This window comes from Oreochromis niloticus, linkage group LG3, assembly GCF_001858045.2.
Source record: "Oreochromis niloticus isolate F11D_XX linkage group LG3, O_niloticus_UMD_NMBU, whole genome shotgun sequence".
In the NCBI taxonomy this organism is placed as follows: domain Eukaryota; kingdom Metazoa; phylum Chordata; class Actinopteri; order Cichliformes; family Cichlidae; genus Oreochromis; species Oreochromis niloticus.
The window spans coordinates 11,600,096-11,621,569 of record NC_031967.2 but is presented as its reverse complement, the minus strand read 5'-3'; the positions used below and the strand labels follow the sequence as shown (position 1 = coordinate 11,621,569).

Below are 21,474 nucleotides of genomic sequence, written 5' to 3'. Positions count from 1 at the left end.
CAGCAGTGTGTAGAAAGAGGCGGCACTGGTGTGCATTGATAAGGTGCAAGATGTACAATGAAATTCAGACGCCGGTTCGGTTTGATCTTGTGAGTTTTTAAAAAAATGCGGGGTAAACGCACAAATTTCGAGACAGGGCCCGCGAGCTTGTCAACGCGCTGATTAATTTTCTAAATGACGCTGCATTGAATTAAACTTTAACTGTACACGAAGCAGGGGTGGGATGTAAACAGATTTCTTGTTTTTATGAAAAAAGAGCAATAAATTGTGTCGCTTTCGTTTTTGATAATAATACAGAAACTTTTAAACTAATTAAATTGAACGTTGAAAAAACGCTGGACTTGTTAGCGTGCTCTATTTATAAGAAAAATCCCCACTGCAGTCCCTGTGAACGTCATTACCCACCACGTCCCACTGTATCCCGCTGTTTCTGTTTAACAGCTCATAATTTACCATATATTAGTTTTGCTGCTGTGCAGCAACTGAACATTTGCAGAAACGAGAGAGCTGAAATTAAACATTTCGCCCCAAAAATTAAGCAGAAGTCGAGCTAATCCTGAGATTTTCCACAAAGCTATTCGACTGTAACCCCCTCCGCCCCATCTTCAGGGTAATTCACTGCACCGTCTAGCATAATTATTCTATTTAACTCCCTCAAATTCAAGTTAGGAGGGTTAGGAGAGAGCAGGTGAATGTGCCAGATAGAGATTATGCCATGGGTCGCTCATTAAGCCAGCGTTAAATATTATGACTAATAATCACATAGGGAGATTAGTATGTTCTCTGGAGTTTTTGTGTTCCCTAATACCCCCGGCTCTGCTTTCCAGCTCTTACGTAATGTCACATCAGGATCATTCTTGGAAGCGGATCAGCAAAGGGAGATAAATGTCCATCCGCCGCCGTATGCATGTAACACTGCTTTGTGCAGAATTATCGATGAAGGGTGTGACATCCTGCAAAAAATACCTCCACTTTTAACCATGAAGAAGGGACTTTCAGAGGAATCTGAGCAGATGTTGCAGGCAGAGCTGGAACTCCTGAATTTCCAATATTAGTGGTGGATTATAGGTTTTCTCATATGCAATCAGAGAGCACAAAAGTGGTCTATTTCTGGAGGAATTTGATTTGCATTTCCTTTATGCTTTGACACCCAAGCCAAATTACACAGGAGAATAATAATAGCTTTTTATACAGTTTCGAGTTTGCCAGCGATCGAGTTTGATTAAATCCATCACAGCTGTAGATGATTCTTTATATCTCTATCCTCATTATTACACTCTACATATATTACAAAGTGCGATAACAGTAGAGACATAAAATTTTTGAATTCTTAAGAGCCACTGTCCGTATCATCTCCACTTAATTTCCTCAGATATTATTGTATTCTAGTGGCTAAAATACAGTTATAGTCTTAGCAAAATTTCACATGAGAAACTAGGAAAGCTTTAAAAACTTCTTCCTTTAGCCATGGCTTAAGATACAAATGTTAAAGATTACCCGAGTCAAGATCTATGGAAAATAATAGCTCTCATATCTCTAAATAGTTCAGTTAGAAAATGGAAAATCTCTGACTCTGTCTAACTTTTCCTTAAATGTTTTTATTAAATAGTTTAGGAGGTAATCCATAAAAACCCAAAGTATTAAAATTGGTACTGAGGATTATCCACAGTCCAAACGCATGCATGTTAGGTAAACTGCTGATTCTAAATTGGTTGTAGGTGTGAATGTGAGTGTGAATGTCTGTCTGTCTGTCTGTGTTAGCCTTGTGACAGGTGTTCCCCGCCTCTCACCCTATGGCAGCTGGGATAGGCTCCAACCCCACCGTGACCCTGAACTGGAAAAACTGAAGAAAACAGATGGCTGGATCTATAGACTGTATGGGAGCATCACACATACACTGATACCTGCTAAATAGTGTGATGTATAAATCCTGTTAAATCCAAAACTGAATTTAAAATCCTTCTCCTCACACACACAGTCTTGAATAATCAGGCCCCATCTTATCTTAAAGTCCTCCTAGTACCATATCACCCCAGAGCACTTCACTCTCAGACTGATCATTTACTTGTGGTTTCTTGGATATTTAAAAGTAGAATGGGAGGCAGAGCTTTCAGCTTTCAGGCCTCTCTCTCGTTCCTTTTTAAAGCATATAGTTAGGACTGGATCAGGTCACCCCGAATCCTCCCTTAGTTGCGCTGCAGTGTTTCTTCTCCACCTTTTTTCACTCACTATGTGCTTACACTGCATGGAATCGTTGGTTATTATTAATCCCTGGCTCTCTTCCACACTCTGTCTTTTGTCCCGCCTCCCTCCCCTCACATCCAATCAGTTGTAGCAGTTGGCTGCCCCACCCTGATAGATCTACTGGAGGTTTCTTCCTGTTAAAAAGGAGTTTATCCTTTCTACTATTGCCAAGTGCTTGCTCATGGCAGGTCATTTGATTGTTGGGGTTTCCTCTGTATTATTGTAGGGCAGGGGTAGGCAACTCCAGGCCTCGAGGGCCGGTGTCCTGCAGGTTTTAGATGTGTCCTTAATCCAACACAGCTCATTGAAATGGCTAAATTACCTCCCCAACATGTCTTGAAGTTCTCCGGAGTCCTGGGAATGAACTAATCATTTGATTCAGGTGTGTTGACCCAGGGTGAGATCTAAAACCTGCAGGACACCAGCACTCAAGGCCTGGAGTTGCCTATGCCTGTTGTAGGGTCTACACTTTTTGGAGCTATATAAATAAAATTGAATTGAATAAATTGCAACAATACTAGAATTTCACTCATGACCTGAGAATAGACTTAAATGCTCTGTTAGCACACTTGACTGAATAAGTCTTGTTGTATGGTCGATAACTGACATAAAAATCTTCCAAAAGGCATTAACACCTCAAACATGGTGCGGTTTAAGGACTCGGCCCAAACAGGCCTTTCACATTTTGATTGCTGTCACAAGCTAAAAGTGATACTACAGTAAATCTTAGTTTAGCAGTCAAAGCAGAGATGGACATACTAAAAATAAAGCATATGTAAGTCTGTCTAGACCGCCCAGCTTGCTGAGTGAACTTAAAAAGTGAAATCTTGCACAGCTCCGGGCGATTGCCTGCAAGTACTTAGAAGGCAGCCTGTCTGTCAGAGCATGACAGAACACCCTTTGAGATTTGTCCATCTAGACTCATCGTGTTAGAGCTAAACTGTTGAGCAGCACGACTGAGCAGCATCTCCCTCCCTCCCTCCTTTTCTCTCTCTCTCCCCCATTTTGCTGGGAGACGATAATGATGATCTTCAAGGAATGGAGAGAAAAGATGCACAACAAGTCAAGAAGCCATCCACTTGCTAATTAGTAACCCCTTCATTTTTCTAACAAGCAGAACTAATTACAGGAGCTGCCACGACACTGATTTCCCACAAGGCAATGCTCACCAGGACTAAGCCAAAATTGCCTCCTCTTATCCGCCCTCCCCCCCTTCTCATGAACCAATCAGACTGAGACTTTTGGGAGACAAACAGAGTAACAAAAAAAAAAACAAAAGAAAAAAACGCTGTGTCATTACAGCAAGCGAATGTAATCACCCAAAGCTAGGTTTGATCAGACACAAGTACTTTTTGTCATTCTCCTGATATTATATATGCTTGTTCTAAAGCCACTTTTTTGTGTAACAATATTGGAATAATAATGTTCCAAAACAAGACTTATTCATGAGATTAAACACTGATCAAGTCTGCGGTTTGTCGTTCCCATGAAATCAGAGCAGGTTTTGATCTGTAGATGGAGAAGAAAACTGATGCAGGTTCTTTGTTTTTAAGACTGACGCACTCTGCTCCAGATTTTTTTTTTATTTATTTTTTTAAGTTGCACTTCCTGGATGACTCGCAGCCACTTTTGAATGAAGTTGATTCCTTTTTCAGTCAGTCTCTGGTGTCGAAAGACTTTATTTTCCAGAGAGCTGTGGTTCACAACAGGGACAACCAGGAAAAAACTTGGATACGTGTCCAAATTTAGTTGCTCTTGAGCAACTAAACAATCGTGTTGAGCTGCTTGAGAGCACATCACTAAAAACACATCGAGCGCAGCCTGCAATGCTAGTTCAGGCAGGCAACCTAAGCTATACAGATAACATGCTTTGCTCTGCTGATGTCATACACAAAAAACAAGCTCCCAACTTTGGGAAGGAGCGAGTAGCAGTAGAAAAAACCCTAAACATTACAAAGATTTTAGTTGAAGGAGTAAATAAACATGCCTGCTCTGTATTGTGGGATAGTTTTGACAGTTAACAAATCTAATCTGCATGGTATATTGAAGCTTTGCAGACACATGATCGCTAACCACCGGACATCAACTTGTCATCTTGGATGTGTAATAATCATGGTGACAATGTAAGCCCCACAGTCTCACGGGCCTTGAGTCTAGCCTACGACCATCTGGCAACCATTGCTCTTAAGGGAAACATTTTTTAAAAAGAGAAGAGACCCCAGACGCTTGTAGTTTGCGTGCATATTTTGACTGCCTTTTCAAGTTTCACTACTACTTAACAAGTAGTTAGCAAGTGTTTGCAGACAAGTTGGCATCCTCCATGCAAACTGGAGACAAGCACAGCAATCTGCTAGCGACCTAAATAATCATAAGGAGGTTTTTTGTGGAGTAGTTTCACTTAGCAACAACAAACAACCTAAAGGAACCACCGCCCAACCAGTCAGGGAATTCACATTTTCTTTTCTTGTGACCAGAGGTTGTATCACTGCTCAAGCAGTGAGACCTTTACACTGTGGGACAGGCTGTGTGAACAGCAGGTTTCTGTGCTGATGTAAATGACACCTCGAAGCTTACACGTTTTTAATTTAATCCAGCACATAATCACCTGTTTTTTCTGATGAATCTTGTATTATTCTTTTTTAAATTCCTCTTTAGAAGGTCAAAAACCAACAAAGAGTCCATAACTGAGCTCTTTCCAATTTTCTCAGCACATCTGTGGCACTTCATGCCAAGTCCATCTATTCCTGCTCTTCAAAAGTCACTCACAAATACAGTCCTTTTTTTTTAAACTGTCTCATTTCCTCAAACAGTTGGGCAGTGTCATTTTTAGCAAATATTATTCAAACAGACATAAAGATGGATTTGTTGCAGACTATTTTAAGCAGTGGATTACTGCACATTTGGCACTCTGACTTAAACTGACAGAGTTTGTGGGTTCGACTTAAAATAAACTACAGCGACGCTGTTTACGCCGAGCGTGCCAAGTAATGCATTGCTGGGACTTACTGATGCTTTTTAATGGTTGCTTTAATGCACAGAGGAAGGCACACATTTCTTTTTAGCAGTACAAATATGTGGTGCAGGCACCTCACAGCAAGAAGGTCCCAGGTTAGAAGCCCGGCCAGAGGGAGTCTTTCCGTGTAGAATTTGCATGTTCTCCCTGTGCCTGCGTGGGCTTTCTCACAGTGCTCCAGCTTCCTCCCACAGTCCAGAGGTTAAGTGGCAATTCTAAATGGGCTGTAGGTGTGAACGGTTCTCTGTATCTCTCTGTGTTAGCCCTGCAAAAGACTGGTGTACCCTATCCATGGAATTTCTTTAGTTGGTTTTAGTCTTATGGGACGCTTGGAAATTAATGACAGATTTCATCATTAGCTGAGGTGTGCTTAATTTTGCATTCGCATTGCAGTCATCGTTGTCAGGATTTCACGTCATCTTTTTCCATTAAGGCTCCAACTTTTATTTGATCGCACCTCATCCAAACAATCTTGACTATTGATCTGTTTTGTTGAATTGTCAGCAGACAGTTACATCCCATCTGACGCAAAGTGCACACACACACACACAGACGAGGCTTTGTAGAGGAGGTGGAGGCAGAAGTGTGCGGAGGAAGCTTCCTCCAGGTCAGTCCATTTGGCCAGCTGACATTTAGTGCAGACAGGGTAATATGCTGATAAGAGCCCCTTCAGGTCACCTTGGTAAGGCTTGAGTTAAAATGGACTCAGGTTGAAGGGCAGCCACATGCACCATCTGTCTGTGAGTGATGGACATACCAAGTGTCAAACCTCTTAAATGAGAACAGCGGAGGAGAACCTTTCAGCGGATTCACAGAGCCCCAGAGCATTTTCTAATTAGCTCATTAGAGACTGTCTGATTGCAATCACTTCAATTTTAAGAGTTTACTCTCTTAGATTTAGTTTTAAACTGTCTCTGCGGTTATCCGTGCGATGTCAGGTCTGTGCGCAGCTGTGAGATCTATACAGGAGCGCTGTGTGTGGCGCAGACATCATCAGTCTGGATTTCACAAATTACGGGTATTACATGAACCACAACTCAGAGCTGATGTAATGTTCAGCTGCTGCAGCTTAGCGGTCCTGATGCCGAGGGTCAAAAATCCCCGTAAGGAAGGAGCCGAGTACGTAAGCCTCGCCAGTCTTCGGCCACCTCCCGCCATATGTGCCATTTCCTTCTCGCTGGGGGTGTGTGTGTCAGTCATTTCATACACCCCTGAGGTAGGCATCTGGATGCCCTTCACATGATGCTTTTACAGTGCAGTTACATTATTTAATCGACCCCACTTTAAAAATAGCCCTTGATCAATAAAGGCTTTGAATTTCTTGCAAGCTTCAACGGTTCACCTTCAGGTTCTCCCTTGGAAAAAAACACACACACACACGCACTCTCATATGACATTTTCAAGAACTGTTTTACCTCTATCAGAATCCTGCAGTACTAAATGTGTAAACTTTTATGACCTTGAGTCGCCACAGCAAGGTTCAGAAAGAACCCCATCATTGTGTGATAGTGAGTTTTAGAGCACAAACCCTACAGTATGAACTCAGAACAGTTCGTATCATATGTGCTGATCCGATACCCGCTAGCCCCCAGAGCTAAAATTACCCCAAGGTCCACAAACAAATGCGCAAAGAAGTGGCCTCCAATAAAGACAGCTTTAAGGCTGAAGCCAGAGCTGTTCAGACTGTCTAGGTCACATTAAGCTTTAAAGACAAACAGCCTCATGTTACACTCCTCTGTGTTGGCCATTAAATAAAGCAGCATTTAACAATCAGACATTTTGTGTCTCTGCCAATTCTCCACCGCTGAATCAGAGGTCCCATGTTCTGAAAATTCATTTTAGCATTTTTATTTTAAGCTCAGAGATTTGGAAGGAAGGGAAAATATAAGGTTGTCTAAAACCTCTATTGCTCTAGCACCCCACCAATTACACATCGAAAGGGGAAACTTTACATTATTCTCCACCTCTCACAGACCGCTACGTCAGAAAGCGTTTGCCAGAGCTGCTTCTCCTTTAAAGTCCATCTGTAAAAGGTCTCAGCTGCAACCAAAGCATGCAACATGTCCTGTTGTTAGCTGCAAGAGCAGACACAACACTATTCATCCCTTTTAACCCATTTTTTTGATGGCAACATCCCAACAACTAAAGGATAGCCTCCTCCCCTTTATGCCACTGCAATCCGACAATGAACCAAGTATTAAATAGTGAATGAAACGCAGCACTTTAACACCTCATGAAACTTCTTAAATCGCAGTTGTAGGCAATTTCCATAGCCAATGCTCTTCTAAAAATTATGGTTTGTTTTTAAATGCAATGCCACCTGACAAAATCACGATAAATCTGAGCTAAAGCCAACAGCTGCGCTGTCATTTCATGTACATTTACTCAGAGAGTTAGCTAAAAGCAACAATTTATCTTCGCTCACGCACTTTTTCACATCCAAACAGCAGCTATACTGGTTCATCTGCTCAGCTGGATTTAACTCTACAGACACTGAAAAAGCCCGTCTGGATCAAAGCTAATAGAAAAAAACCCCAGGAGCATAAAAGCTTGGTGGAATAAAAAGTCTCTGGTGGCACTTTGAAATTTGAAAGACACCTTTTGGGGCCATGTGAGCGTTATATAAACTTGTTCAAAAGGGGTAAAATATTGAAACTTTGAAGGAACCTATTCAAAAAGCCATCTGTGAGAGAAACCACCGTAATGTTATGGTATTTTTTTCAAAAATGAATAAAAGGAGATGTTTTTACTTACTTAAACCCTTAAAGCATGTAAGTCTGGTAATCTCACCCTTTAAACAAATCACACTTGGGTTGCTCTTGATGGTAAAGCTAACACCAGTAGACTTTAACAAGAACGCAGAGCAAAAGGGATTTTGGAGTCTAAAATAATACATGACAAAGTCCATCACTCCAGTCACTAATACTCGAGCATGCAGAAGAGACGGTGCTGTCCATGGTGCTGCGCAAAGCACAGAGACATAACGCATAACGAGTCTTTAAATTGAGACCTGAGATCTCGGGCTCGAGTGAAGTCAGAGTGATGAACGAGACAAATGAAAGTGACAGGTGCAGTGCCAACTGGCTACAGCGAGCACTGCATTGTTTACAGATTTCTCGCATACTCACCAATGTTCTAATAAATGTGAATTTTCAGTGCCCCAGACAAACTCTCCACCTGCTCCTCATTATCAAAATGGCCAGATTAGTTTTCTGTGAGTCAGCTAATGGATTATTCAACTAATTTTATGCGCTATATGGGAACAAACGGAGTCTCATGAAACTGGCTGCGTCGGAGTGTAGGGAGAAAATTGCAGTTTAATTACATAAGTGGTCTCTTTAGGTTAAAGCTGAATTGATGTATGCATGAGATAAGGTAGTCCTAAAGGAGATTTATGTGCATAAATTAACTTGGAAGTTTTTGGTATCAAGAGCCATGTGCGCATTTCTTTTTGCTTTGTGAAGATCTTGGAAATGGCCCAAATCATAACAGCTCCACGGATGGTAAAAATGATAAGCTTCAATGTTTCGTTTTGAGTTTTTTTTAATTGCTCTAAGCACACCAGTTTATGCATTTGAATATTGCACAGACAAAATTCTGTGAGACGAGGTCACCTTCAAATCGTTACCGGCACTGGGGAGGCAGCAAAGAGCCACTGTCCACTCTGATAAGAAAAGAGGGGGAACCCACAATTGACTATTCAGAGCGACATAAAAAAGGAGTCATAGGAACCTGTGGTGTTAATAAAAACTTCAGCTAGTACAATTATAATCACTGAATGCAACTAAATTGAATGTGAACAAAAGCCAAGCTCTAGCAGGGAAGTACGACACAGCCAAGACAGCTTGCAGAGTAATTGCACACAATGGAAGAAGAAACTAAACAGCCCTCCACTCAAATCTGTAGAAGTTGACACTGTATGTTTTGATCACTCCATTACTGTCTTTTGAACCTTTTTTTTCTTCCCACCTCTATTGACTTGTCTAACAGCCCAACAACAAGGTAAAACCTCCAAAACAGGAAAACTAATTACTGGCTCGACAGTAGCGCTCAGTCCTTCCTCCCTCCTCAGACAATGAGCCACAGCTGGAACGGATGATAAAACTTGGACTCCTCATCGTCATGGTGAGATCAAAGTTGCAGGCTTTCTATTTTTAAATTATTGGACTCTGGCTCTGTTGTTGCTTGCTGCGCACTTGTCTCTCTCTCTGCATCTATTTCTATACTGTATGTGCTCACAAAGGTGTGTCCATATTACTGTAAAATGGCACGAATAGATGGAAAAACACAGAAAACTAACCTTTCTTTAAAAAAAATAAAAGATATGAAAAGATTGGTGAGTCATCATCCTAAACAAAGCTCAGGTATTAGTTGTAGGGTTTTTCTACTAACCATTATCTGAGCATCTCTAACCTTGGGCCTGAAATGAACACACAGAAAGATTATTGACTCCGTCAGCGCCTCTTTTTCATTTTGCTCAAAAGCAAGGTCCTTTCTACAACTTTGCTTTTAAAGGATATAACCATAAATCTCACTACTTTCAAAGAAGTGCAACACCGTGCAGCTGAAGGACAGAGATGAGAGGCCCAATCCTTTCGAATCTCGCTGCACACGGGAAAGTGGGGTTAATGTTTCCTGGGTTTTTGCACAAAACACGCTCTAATTAAAATGCGCATTTCAAGAGGATTTCCCAGAAATTAGCCTGGCAACTCACTTTTATCATCCGTTCGAGCCTAAAATAGCAATATGAAACAGATGTAGTTTATAATTTATGCACCGGCTCAGCAGTGTCCATCTGGACTTTGCTAAAAATGAGTGTGCCGCCCGTCATGACGGAAGATAATCCCACGGATGCGTAATACGAGGCAAAGATGATGAGAGTTCTCGCAGTGCGGTGTGGTATTTCAGCGCATGGGAAGAAAAGCAGCACAGCAAGCAGCCATGCAACAACTGGTTTTCATGTGTGAATATACAGAAGGCGCAGAGCGTCATCAGCATGTGCAGCACTGGTGCCCGAATGTCCAAATCCACGGGGAGGAAAGCAGTCTGCTCTCTGCACAGAACATGCTTTGCAACCGATCTTTTGAAGCACGTCCTGATGGAAGATCTCGCCTCCGTGACGCTATTTATAGCTTGGTAATGCATCAGAGGTTGCACCTTCCATCTCAGCAGTAGCAACAACTGCCTCGATACACACCGGCTCATCTGACACTGATGATAGCAGGAATCTAATAGTACGGTCGAATGCAGATTCTTACTTTGACTCCAGTCTGCAGGGTCTGGTCAAGTATCTCAATTCTGCAGTGACACTTTTTATTGTGCTTGATTGTTGACGGCTTTCTGTTACTTATCTCTCATTTCACAATCCCTGCTGTTGGGTTTAGTAGAATAGCATGATGCAGTACACTGTACAACGATATTAAGCATTTAATTTCTTTGACGTGACTTCACCACACTCATCCACAGAAAAGCCATGTCTTGCATAAAACCATCATGCACAAAGTGTCGGGTAATCGGATCTGCCTGAGCCAATATTTTCAAAAGCAGCCATTCAGTCCATCAGCTGAAACAATGTGAGAGGTCACAGGATAATGTGATAGCAATAAGCCTGGGTTAGCCAGGCAAGGTGATCCAGAGGAGGCAGTCGGGATGATGGCCTCCAGATGACAAAAGACCCTTTTTAGTCCATGTTCAGCCAGATGAGGGTTTTAAATAGTTAAATCAATTACAAGTACTACAGATTGGATTGGGAGGGGGAAAAAAACACTTTTTTATATTAACTGTGGAGTGTGGTTAGGATGCCAGCATTGATTAGCTTGGCTTACTGGGCTGTTTTTTCACACAGAGAAAGAAAAAGCAAAGGGTTGGACAAATGATTGCTGTGGTGGGGCACCATCAGCATGTCAATCCAACTCTACTACACACATATCTGCTGTTTTTGCAGTAAAAAATAGCCAAAGCTCAGAGCAGCGCTCATCTATCTTGCAGTGGCATGACCATCCAAGCTTGTGAGGCTAAAGACGGGCCCATTATTTCTATTGCGACCTGGAACTGTGTCTGTACAGTCTGCCCATTAAGGATTTACTGGATGTGTGGGTGAGAAGCATTTAGATGGGGTGGAAAATTAATCAAGCACTGGGTGGCCTCCTTTAGCCCCAGTGCACATATTAAGTGACCCAGCATTTTGCAATCAAACCGTGCACAGGCTCGAGTTGACTGTGTCACATATAGTCACTTATTTCAGGACCACATTAAGTGGATTCACTATAAGAAAACAGATAAAAGTTAAAAGCAGTGTTACAGTAAAGTGGTCCATCTTTGACCCACAAGCCATCATAGCTGAGGGCGCAGATATGCAGATATGAAGTCACCTTTCATCACCATCCTGAGAGGTTTAGCTTGAGGCATACAGCACATGTCAAAACAACAGTGGCACGCAACATATACTGAAAGCAAACACATATTCTGCAATACTTTTAGAGACAGAGGACTGACAATATGAAATCAGTATTTCAAGATAATCATTTCTATGAATTTAAAGGATGCCACGAGTCAAACTCCATTTGGAACTGGTTAGAGAATACACATTTTTCCCTGAAAAACCAGTCTCTGACAGATGGCCGCTGACTGGTCTCTGGGCTTGTATGACTGGACCGTAAGGCAAAAACAAAATGTATACAACTCTAATGAGCTTTATTTCTAAAAACCACCTTTATTTTTCCATCACGACCTGAACTCTAAGGAAAGCTTACTCATAATTTTTTAAGAATAGGGAATAAGGAATAGTTCTCTTTCTTAAAGGACATTTTAAAGCTATTTTTTGGGTGTTGGCTGCCTTTTAATCTGTTCTCTGTCAAGATGATCCAACACTGCTTCAATAAGGCTGAGGTCCGGACTCTGGGGAGGCCAATCCATGATTTACAGCGTTCCACTTTGTGTTTTTCCAATCCAGGTATGCTTCTACTGCAGTGGCAGTGTGTTTAGGATCAATGCTATGCTGAAAAATTAAGAAATTTCTAATCAGATGCTTTCCAGTTGATATTGCATAATGGGTCAAAATCTGATGCTACTTTTCAACTGGAATAAGAGCCCCAACAAATTTGTCAGGTCCTTGCTGGATATTTTTCCTTTTTCCTAAGCACATGAATTTCCGCTATTGTTAATCTGCTGTACATATTTTTTTAATCCTGCCACGTATGCTGCCATGATTCATAGGTCAGTTTTAGTGTTAAAGTTGTCTTCAAAAACACGACTGGACTGAAAATGAGCCGAAGTCCGAATAAAAACTTTGAAAGACACTTCAGAAAACCCGGAGAGATACTGGTTAAGATTCATCCCATATGAAGAAATTAAATATTTCTTATTATCCATTTTGAAATCCTTACTGCAAAATTTCAACAACAACAACAATAATAGCAGTAAATAGCATTCAACTTTAGTGTCATCTCTATCTTCTAAACCCCAAAGACACACTGCAACATTAAACAGAAATAAGAAGCATAACTCATTAACAGCAGGCAAGGGTTATACCACAGACGTTAATATGGCCTTAAGATAGCAACCCAACTCTGTGGGCAAGTGTGCTTATTGTGAGATTAAGCAACAGCTAAGTACTCACTAGGTAAACAGAAGTATTAGCTACCATCAGGAAATGAAAAGGTAAGTGCTTCCTTCCGATATCTTGCTTTTACATCAGTTATTCCAATAAATTGGTTAAGCATTGCCTTTCATAACACCAGATGTATGTGAAAGGGATCACTAAAATAAACTGAGCTTCCTTAGCATTAACACCCATTAGCTTTCCAGGCTACTTTGAAAACTTATATATATGGCTGTTATAAGAGCCCCGTATAAAATGTCAGACAGCGAAGTTAGCAACACGCAGTACTGTAAGCTTAGCTGTAAATTTAGCTGGTGCTATCTCTTGTGTAATGATGGAGTGAAAGCCAGAGCTAAAATTACAGCCGTGTTAGCAATATAAACTCAAAGGATGAGCATGCTATATCAAACTGCCATCACTTCTCATATCAATTGCACCTAACTAGCCTGATGTTACCCAAAGAAGGTTAATGCTAAAGGCTAATGTTTTGCTAGTAGTCACATAAACTTGAAAACATTCTTTAATATTAATATTTTGGGCACGAATGCATCCATTCACTTGTGCAAGCAGAGTTCATTTTCCACCTCCAAGTGATTCATTCATTGCCTGGTACCGAAGATTGAACTAAACTTCAAGTGCAGCCAAGATTAGCCTGCTGGAAGGAGTGCGAAACCCCTCATATGTTTTCACTCCCCAAACAATGTGAAGCCTTGAACTTGTTAAAATTCAAAGCTGCTACTCTCCTATTTTACTGCATGTCCAGGTCGGCGTAAGTGCAGACCATTCATAGCTGTGCAAATTGGATTAAGAGATTATAGAAAATTGCACAAACTGATGATAAAACAACTGCACGAATATAACTTTCAGCAGCCTGTGCGTGGCTGTGACAGTTCTCTTATTGTCATACTAAAAATGTTAAATCTAGGCCCACAGGATTAAAAAAAAGAAGAAAGAACAAAAAAAAAAAAAAGTTTGACACCCTGATTTGTCCAGTGATCGAAACTAAAGCATTACTTTCTGTGAAAATACGAGAAACAAAGTCGTCTATTTTTATGTTACTGGGAGCAGAATAAACAAGACACACAAAAGAAACCCTTTGTGACAGAAAAAAAAAAAAGAGCGAGAACGTGGTACAAGCAGTTGTGTAATGTGATGAAAGGTAGCAGTCACAGATGGTACAAAACTCACGGATGACTGCTAAATGCAGAACACCAAACTGGGGGTTTACGTCAAACTCAGGATCTAATATTTCATAGCACTTACGGCATACGTGCAGGATTAAACGGCTAGCTGCCAATTATCTTACCAAGCACAACATTTCTCTCCTGTTTAACAGTAACACAAAAGTGACATCCCAATCTCTTCAAGCACCAAATAATCTCAGGGAGGCCCTCCTTTGTTAAGCCATGTGTTTTACATAACTATACAGCCCGGCGTCCCTTCCATTGCAAGACTGCACCGACTGGAAGATCAGGAACACCTTTGAACACATCCACAACAATGAACACATTTAGGGGCTACTCAGTTCATCGCCAAAAAAGCACAAAATAAGACTTTCAGTTTTATTTTGCATAACATTTTTATGACTCATCTTACTCGTCCTTGTCCTTGCCTTCCTTCCATCGCTCATGTATGAACTTGAGCATACACACACACACACACACACGCCTGCTCGTATCAATTAATTCTCAAAATAACACTCGTGTCTTGAAATACACACGTCCCGAAAGTGTCAGAGCTTGATTAAACAAGGGTGTTTAGATGATTATGTTCTAATAATATTTGTGCCTTTGCAGTTCTATTAACCCTGTCGACCCAGACTGCAAAACAAAAAGAGGTCAACAGACAGCCTGTAAAAGTAATTATTTAATAATAATAATTTGGCCATTTTTCACACATTTTGCTTCCTTCATAAGGGCGGATGCTGAGACGTGCAGCTCAGTTTGTTGTAAGGAATGCTGAGATGATGAAGGGTTTTAATCGAATCATCTGTCTTGCTCCCATTTTTTTCTCCCCTCTGTCAGAAGTTGTTTTAACGACAACACACGCACGAGCTTCTCTGAGCCAAAGTTCCCAGAATCCATTGCAGTTCAAGGTCGACTGACTCTTTTTCTGGCACTTGGCACGTGCACGTTTTTCTTGTGCATTATATGAAAACAATACAGCGTAAACAGCACACAGGTGCAAAAGGTAACAAAAAAGAAAAGGACAGATCAGTTTATTTAAGCGTTTAAGTTTTTGAACAACAGACAGGTGCTACCGACTTCGAGAGTTTTTCCCTCAGCATTGTGTAACCTGCTGTTTAAATATCACTTATGTACTTAGAATAAATCCCGATTTAGTGAAAGCTTTACAATGCATCCTTCTCCAAATTTCATTTCCATCTCATGTCACAAAGAAATCTAAATTCATCCGGATAATCTCTACACAAGTATCAAATTGCAGTGCAGTGTCTTTTGCCCTCAAGTGTCATTGGTGGGGGGGGTGGGTGAAAGTGAAATGAAGCAACACAGCGATTTCGACTGTTTTTATCTGGGAAGTATTTGATGTTTAAGCCTTCAAGCGAGGAAGGAAAAGAAAAAAAGAATTCCACTTAAGAGTAAATGTGAAGACACTCGCACAGGGCTGCCGTACCAATCCTGAAGCCATTTACTTTGCGTGGTTTACCTCATCAAGCTGCGTGCGTTTGCGCGCTTCACGTGACAGTTTGGTTTTTTATGTGAGAAATCTTTAACTGCAGGAGGAAAAAAAAAAGAAAGAAAATCGCTCCTGAGATTTTCCAAAGCATTTGGTTGTCAGACTGGGACACAATTTGTAGAGCTTAACCCAGAATTACACATTTGACTCTGTTTTATTAATCCCACAGTGGAATACAGTATGCCAGCCCTGCACAGCAGCGACGAGTGAATCATACTGATGTACAATCAGTTTAGCAGTTGAAAGTGCTCCATCCTCAACGCCCACAGAGTTTTGATTATTTTTGAAATAATGAGCGTATGCGATGGAAGCCGGTAAAACATATGTTTGGCATCAGCAGTCACATGCCGGAAGATCTAAGAGATAAATGAGGAGACAATGGTTCTGTTTGAGAGAAAGGCGTTAGATACATATCATTTTAAAGCATGTCTCCACTGACAATTTAGGTTTGGGTTATCAAAGCAAGTCTGACTTTATTAGAGTAACATCTAAAGCTGCGTGGAATGACTGAAAGGGATGAATGTGCCCATAGCAGAGGAGACATCCGAGGTCATTTCTAGCAGTGAAAAATACTAAAACTAACGTCTGCACACCTACTGTAACTTCTTTATTGTTTGAAACTATAACTTCAACTCACCTTGGGTTGTACCTCCACTTCTACCACTTGGTTCTTGTTCATGCAATCTTTGACAAATCCTTCGACATTGCTGTTGAACTTCATGAAGATCACATAGGCGGCGTAGCCCGTGAGCAGCGTGATACTTTCCCACATGGAGATGACGTTATCCAGGAAGAAGATGATGAGCAAGATCAGATCCAGGATATAGAAGGATACGTCACGGAAGAGTGGCCACCACGTCAAGTTGAGGATCTCCTTGGAGAAGATGGCGCACATCCCAATGACAAAGAGGATGTTGAAGACGGCCGAGCCCACGATGGTGCCGATGCCCACGTTGCTGTGCGAGATGAAAACGCCGATGACGGAGGTGAAGAGCTCTGGAGCTGATCCTCCCGCCGCCATGAAGGTGGCGCCCGCAACGTCATCGGAAATGGTCAGCTTCTCTGTGATGACTGTCAGCGCCGGGACGAAGAACTCGTCGCAAACGATGGCTAACGCGATGAACATGTAGATCATGCCAAACATGTGGAGGACCACTGCTCCTTGGCGCCTCTGGGAGAGGGTAAAAATGTCTGGTGGGTACTCCCCCTGGCTGTCGTTGCTATCTGCTGTAGATTTCATGGCTATTGGCATGTCCGCTGACACGTTGGGGTCTCTCTGGTGTTGGGTAAAAAGTAGGGTCCTGTGTGGGGCCGACTGATGGAGACTCTCCTGGGGGAGCACTGGCTCGCTGACACCTCCTGAGTTCCAGGTAAAGGCACTGAAGGAGACAGCACTTAAGGCCACCAGACTGAAGACCAACCCCAAGATTCGCGCGGGCCTGAACTTTTTCCTCAGACACCGACGGCCCAGCTGCTTACAGGCAGGACCCAATATGGGTCTTGGCTCTGGAGTATCCATGCAGGGCTGATCTGAACCCATGTCTATGCAGCTTTTGGTGTCCTCTCTCTCAATAGGTGCGCAGAAGAGGGGAGAGTGGCGGAGCAAGTTTCACCGGAGACAACGCATCATGTCGTGTTTGGTTTCAAACGAACTGAATTGACAGTAGGTGCTTCCCAGGGTCTGGCTTGCCAAATGATGTCGTCATATTCGCCTCTGATGGACAAAACAAGGAAGAAAAAAAGTTAATACCGAGTGAGGGAAATTGAAGAGGTGATTTTGATATTTTACACAAGGTTTATTTGGTTGGTTATTAGTGGTCCTGAAAATCTAAGATAGAATGATTACAAATTATTAATTTGTCATAGTCAAACTAAACACGCTAACATTAAACAACCAGTAAATCAGTGTCACTGTAGAAGACTCCACTATAAACCCACTCCACGAAAAAAATACAGGCTATAAGGAGACATTTAGCAAACTAGATCCAAGAATTAGAGCCATGCATGTGCGGCTACTCTGCCTAAAGCATTTTTAATACATATGACACGGACACTGTTTCAAACTGTTTCCATCTGAGAGATGGATGCAAGCAGTTAAACAAAGACGAATATTAAGGAAAAATACATGCAGAATTCACATGATCTGAAGTCTGAACATTTGCACGCAAATCCACCATGACTTTGTCATTTTTGGCCTCATAGCGGAACACCATGAGCCCCCCTACTATCGAGTGTATTTCTGAATCAACAGCACTCCACGTTTCCAAGTAAACCAATTCAAACCACAAGATATGCGAGCAGAGAGAAAACTTATCTCACTGACAGATGATTGCAGCTGATCCTGATCGAAGCCTTTCAATTCTGATTTTATCCGGACTTGCAGCTGTTCAACAAAAATCATAATGATTTTTTAATTTATTTATCTTTTACCTGGGAAAATATCACGAAAAGGCCGACGGTTTACGGACACCACAGGGCTGCAGTCCAAGATTGTAAACATGTAGCCTCCGACGATGCTGCGCAAGTGGAAGCACATCAAAACACGCACGCCGTGTCCTATTTGACTTTTCACTGATGCTGCACGGATGGTCTGACATACCAGCTCCACTGACAACTCTTTCCCCCCGTCTGCCCTTCAATAATGCATTCGCCCTTTCAGAGGCATCACCACAGCAGAAACAGCTCTAAGCATCACCCCCACGAACATTAAGTTCCCTGGCGCGGCGCATGACGCGTGGACAGGCTGCAGACCGCGTCCTTACCTTTGAAAGAGGCGAGAAAACAGCCGCACGGCACAGCAGCAGCAGCAGGTTGAAATTAGGAAATCGTCTCCGGTGCCCTCTTGCTCTCATTGAGCAAAGTGTGACCGGTCTGAGCTCTCCAGCGACAGAGGAGGAGCTTTAGATTGAGGGGTGGGGTGAGTATTGGGGGGGTTTGAATGCGCTCACCTCTCTCCCTCACAGCAGCAGCAGCAGCAGCATCTCTGCCGTCTGGGATGAGACAGAGAGCAAGAGAGAGAGAGAGAGAGAGAGAAATCTCCCAGTCGGAAAGACCTCTCTAAAGTGGCAGAATACTGTGCTGGGCTGGGCTGACCACGTGAACCTGGCGGTTTATTATTAAAGCCAGGTAAGCGGCAGACAGCGCATCCGTCCCTCAGCTGATCACGCAGTGGGGGCGTTGGTGATGTTTCATTTTGAGGGAGGAGTTGCCGTGGTTACACAGCAAAGGCAGTCTTTCCACTGATCCCCCTCCCCCGATGGCGGAACAGGTGGATATGCCTCAGCTTAGAAAATGATTTGTGTGCATGGCTGGGGTCACCTCAAGGTTACACGCGCGTGATGGATCCATTTCTTAAAGATAACCCTGGAGCCAAGCGATGCAGCATTTTAAAGACCATGCTCCAGATAGAATTCAGCCTCTTTTTTTTACCCCCCATTACACCTCTGCTCGGTTTTGGGAAGGTTTGGTCTCTTGCCAAGTGTTTAATGAGATCATTCAGGTCCGCTGTCACATCTTTCTGTTCATCGTGGAAGAGGCTCTGCCCCAGCAGCTTAGCTTGGCTTACCTCAGCATATAGAAAACAAGAGGAAAACGCAGCTGCCTACCAGCTCTTCTGTTTTCTTTCTTTTGCTTGTATGTTTAAACTTTACCTCATGATTATTTACTGGACTGATTTGTAATATTGTGCATTTACTTCCTGGTAGAGCGTGATCGATATATCAGCCCCTAGATTAGCTACTTGATTAGCTATATTATCTTTTGTTGTTGTTGTTGGGGGGGGTGGGAGGGGTTGGGGTTGACACTGGATAGATGACAAGGAAGAAACACCCTTCATGAGTTTTGATGTTGCATATTTTGTCCACTAGAGGGCGTTTTCCCTGTTGGCCACAGGACAAAACACAAACAACCGGCTCATCCCTGCAGTCGGAGAAAAGGTAGAGGAGTTATCCACTTAAATAATTACACTTAGCAAATTTTTAGGGAAACCTGTTTATGTTTCATGTGTCTAAGAGAGGAAAAATTTGCAAATGTTTCAAGTTTTCTACTCACCGTAAACTGATATCAGTCTTAAAAATCCCATATCAGCAATTATCTACTTCCTGAAGTTTCACTAATTAATTTTTCCCGTTCACATTTACTTGGCAAAGAGTCAAACAATATATTATGGATTAATCTACACACTTAAGCCAGTTACCTTAACACCTCTTTCATCACGTTTAACTACCTTTATAAAAGAAAAATAATCTCACATTCTTTAGAAAGGAAATGTTTCTTTCATGTCTTTTGGGTCTCTGTGTCACACATACATACATGTTTGATTCATTACTACTTTTCATTTTTCATACTTAATTATTACAATTATATTGCGTAAGCAAAATGCCAAAAGAGCCACATGTTTATAAACATGTTTTATCCACCCACATTAGAAACTCCTTGCCTGGTTTAAAAATGCTTCCTTGTCATCTCTTCAGGCAGGGTTGTAATGTTTCCAGCCCACCTGGAGGATGACAATGCAAAGAGAAACTGAGTGAGTATAGCAGGTGGTGGAGTAAAGAATGTGATGGTGTGGCCAAAAAACTCCTGCAGTGTGTACCACTGCATAATAGCACAGTTGTAAAAATCATAGTTTGAGCTTCTTCAGCATGTTCTCCTGCATAAACTGCAGGACATTCACATCAAACTAGGCATTGACAAACTGACACTTGGGAAATAATTAAAAGTGCAACTTTGTAAATACAAAAAAAGGCATGCTCCTAGTCCTGGGTTGTTTGCTTTTATTACCAGTGATGAAAATCACACAAAAGCCAAGTGTCGTAATGGGACTTCCAGTGATCGAGAGGCGAATGATGGCAAGACGACCTGAAAGAGGACAGTGGCCAACTTTAAATCAAATATGGTCATTTTTATGACAAAATCATGAAAATAAACCTATGAAAACTTTAAAGATCACATGAGCTTTATTCAAGAGTGTCAAGTAGAGTATGTACCCCTCCACACTGAAAGAAGCCAGTTGTGGTGCTTCAGGCATCTGATTAGGATGGCTCCTGGATGCCTTCTAGGTGAGATGTTTCAGGTATCCACAGCTAGGAGGAGACCTGGAGGAGACCCAGGACATGCTGGATGGAACATGTTTCTCTGCTGCTTATACCAGTCTGGTATAAGCAGCATCTCCTCAGGCATCTCCTCAGACTGCTGCTCAGCTATTTATCAGGCCGGACCCAGATAAATAGCTGAAAATGAATGAATGGATGGATGAGTGTCATATTCCAGTTTGCTTCATTTGGAATATGTCAGCCCATGCCACCTCTTCATCTCACAAAACCCTGCAGTCCCCCGGGATAGCCATGTTTCCCCCTCACGTCAAATAAGTCCCCAGCTACTTAGTAGCCCGTGGGACAATTCATGTTGGCCTGACACAGACAAATAATCTTTATGCAGTGTGACAAAGTATGTGTGACACTAATGGTCTGGTGCTGTATGACAAATCACGATTCACTGACCTCATTGATTTCCCCCTCTGCTAACCTCTCTTGTACCCTGTGGCTGTTTCTTGTTACCTAACAGGAAACACAGAGGCAGAGAGATTTAACTTACATCACATTATTGATAGTATGATGTTTTGTGACCAGTAACCATTATGGTTTTTGGTAAGGAATTTATTTGCTCAGTGAGCAGCTCTTGTACTGGTACGTATCATGTTTTGTCCATCCATCCATCCATCCATCCATCCATCCATCCATCCATCCATCCATCCATCAATCTCCATCAAATTTAATAATAATACAAACACCTGTGGAGTTCCCCTGTAGCCTGTGTCCAGGTAGGTGTGAAAGTAAATCAAGAAACCTGATCTAAGTATTGATTTTATGACACCAAATGGCAAATAGCTGAGCCTTTTTCATGCTTCCACACCAGCAGC

The 21,474-nt window shown here is 42.1% G+C and overlaps 1 protein-coding gene and 1 long non-coding RNA gene across 9 annotated transcripts in view; one reads left to right on the top strand and one right to left on the bottom strand.

The window, feature by feature from the left end:
- The window catches only part of slc24a2 (solute carrier family 24 member 2), a 49,928-nt gene extending 31,434 nt beyond the window's left edge, over positions 1-18,494 (bottom strand). For 3 of the 8 annotated variants that reach the window (XM_005468168.4, XM_005468172.4, XM_005468170.4), the window contains exons 1-2: positions 18,317-18,494; positions 16,192-17,268 (exon numbers count right to left, since the gene is read on the bottom strand). In XM_005468168.4, the coding sequence (XP_005468225.1) occupies positions 16,192-17,094 (903 nt within the window). In that variant the 5' untranslated portion in view covers positions 17,095-17,268; positions 18,317-18,494. Of the gene's footprint in view, positions 1-16,191; positions 17,269-17,984; positions 18,264-18,316 lie in introns of those variants that run through there. The other 5 variants (XM_005468173.4, XM_005468171.4, XM_005468174.4 and 2 more) reach the window with 4 other exon arrangements.
- A 264-nt stretch (positions 18,495-18,758) lies between these two features.
- On the top strand, positions 18,759-20,432 carry LOC109195720 (uncharacterized). The gene is made up of 4 exons (XR_002057276.2): positions 18,759-18,822; positions 19,421-19,489; positions 20,027-20,082; positions 20,340-20,432. It is a non-coding gene; the product is annotated as an uncharacterized LOC109195720 (long non-coding RNA).
- The last annotated feature ends 1,042 nt before the right edge of the window (positions 20,433-21,474 follow it).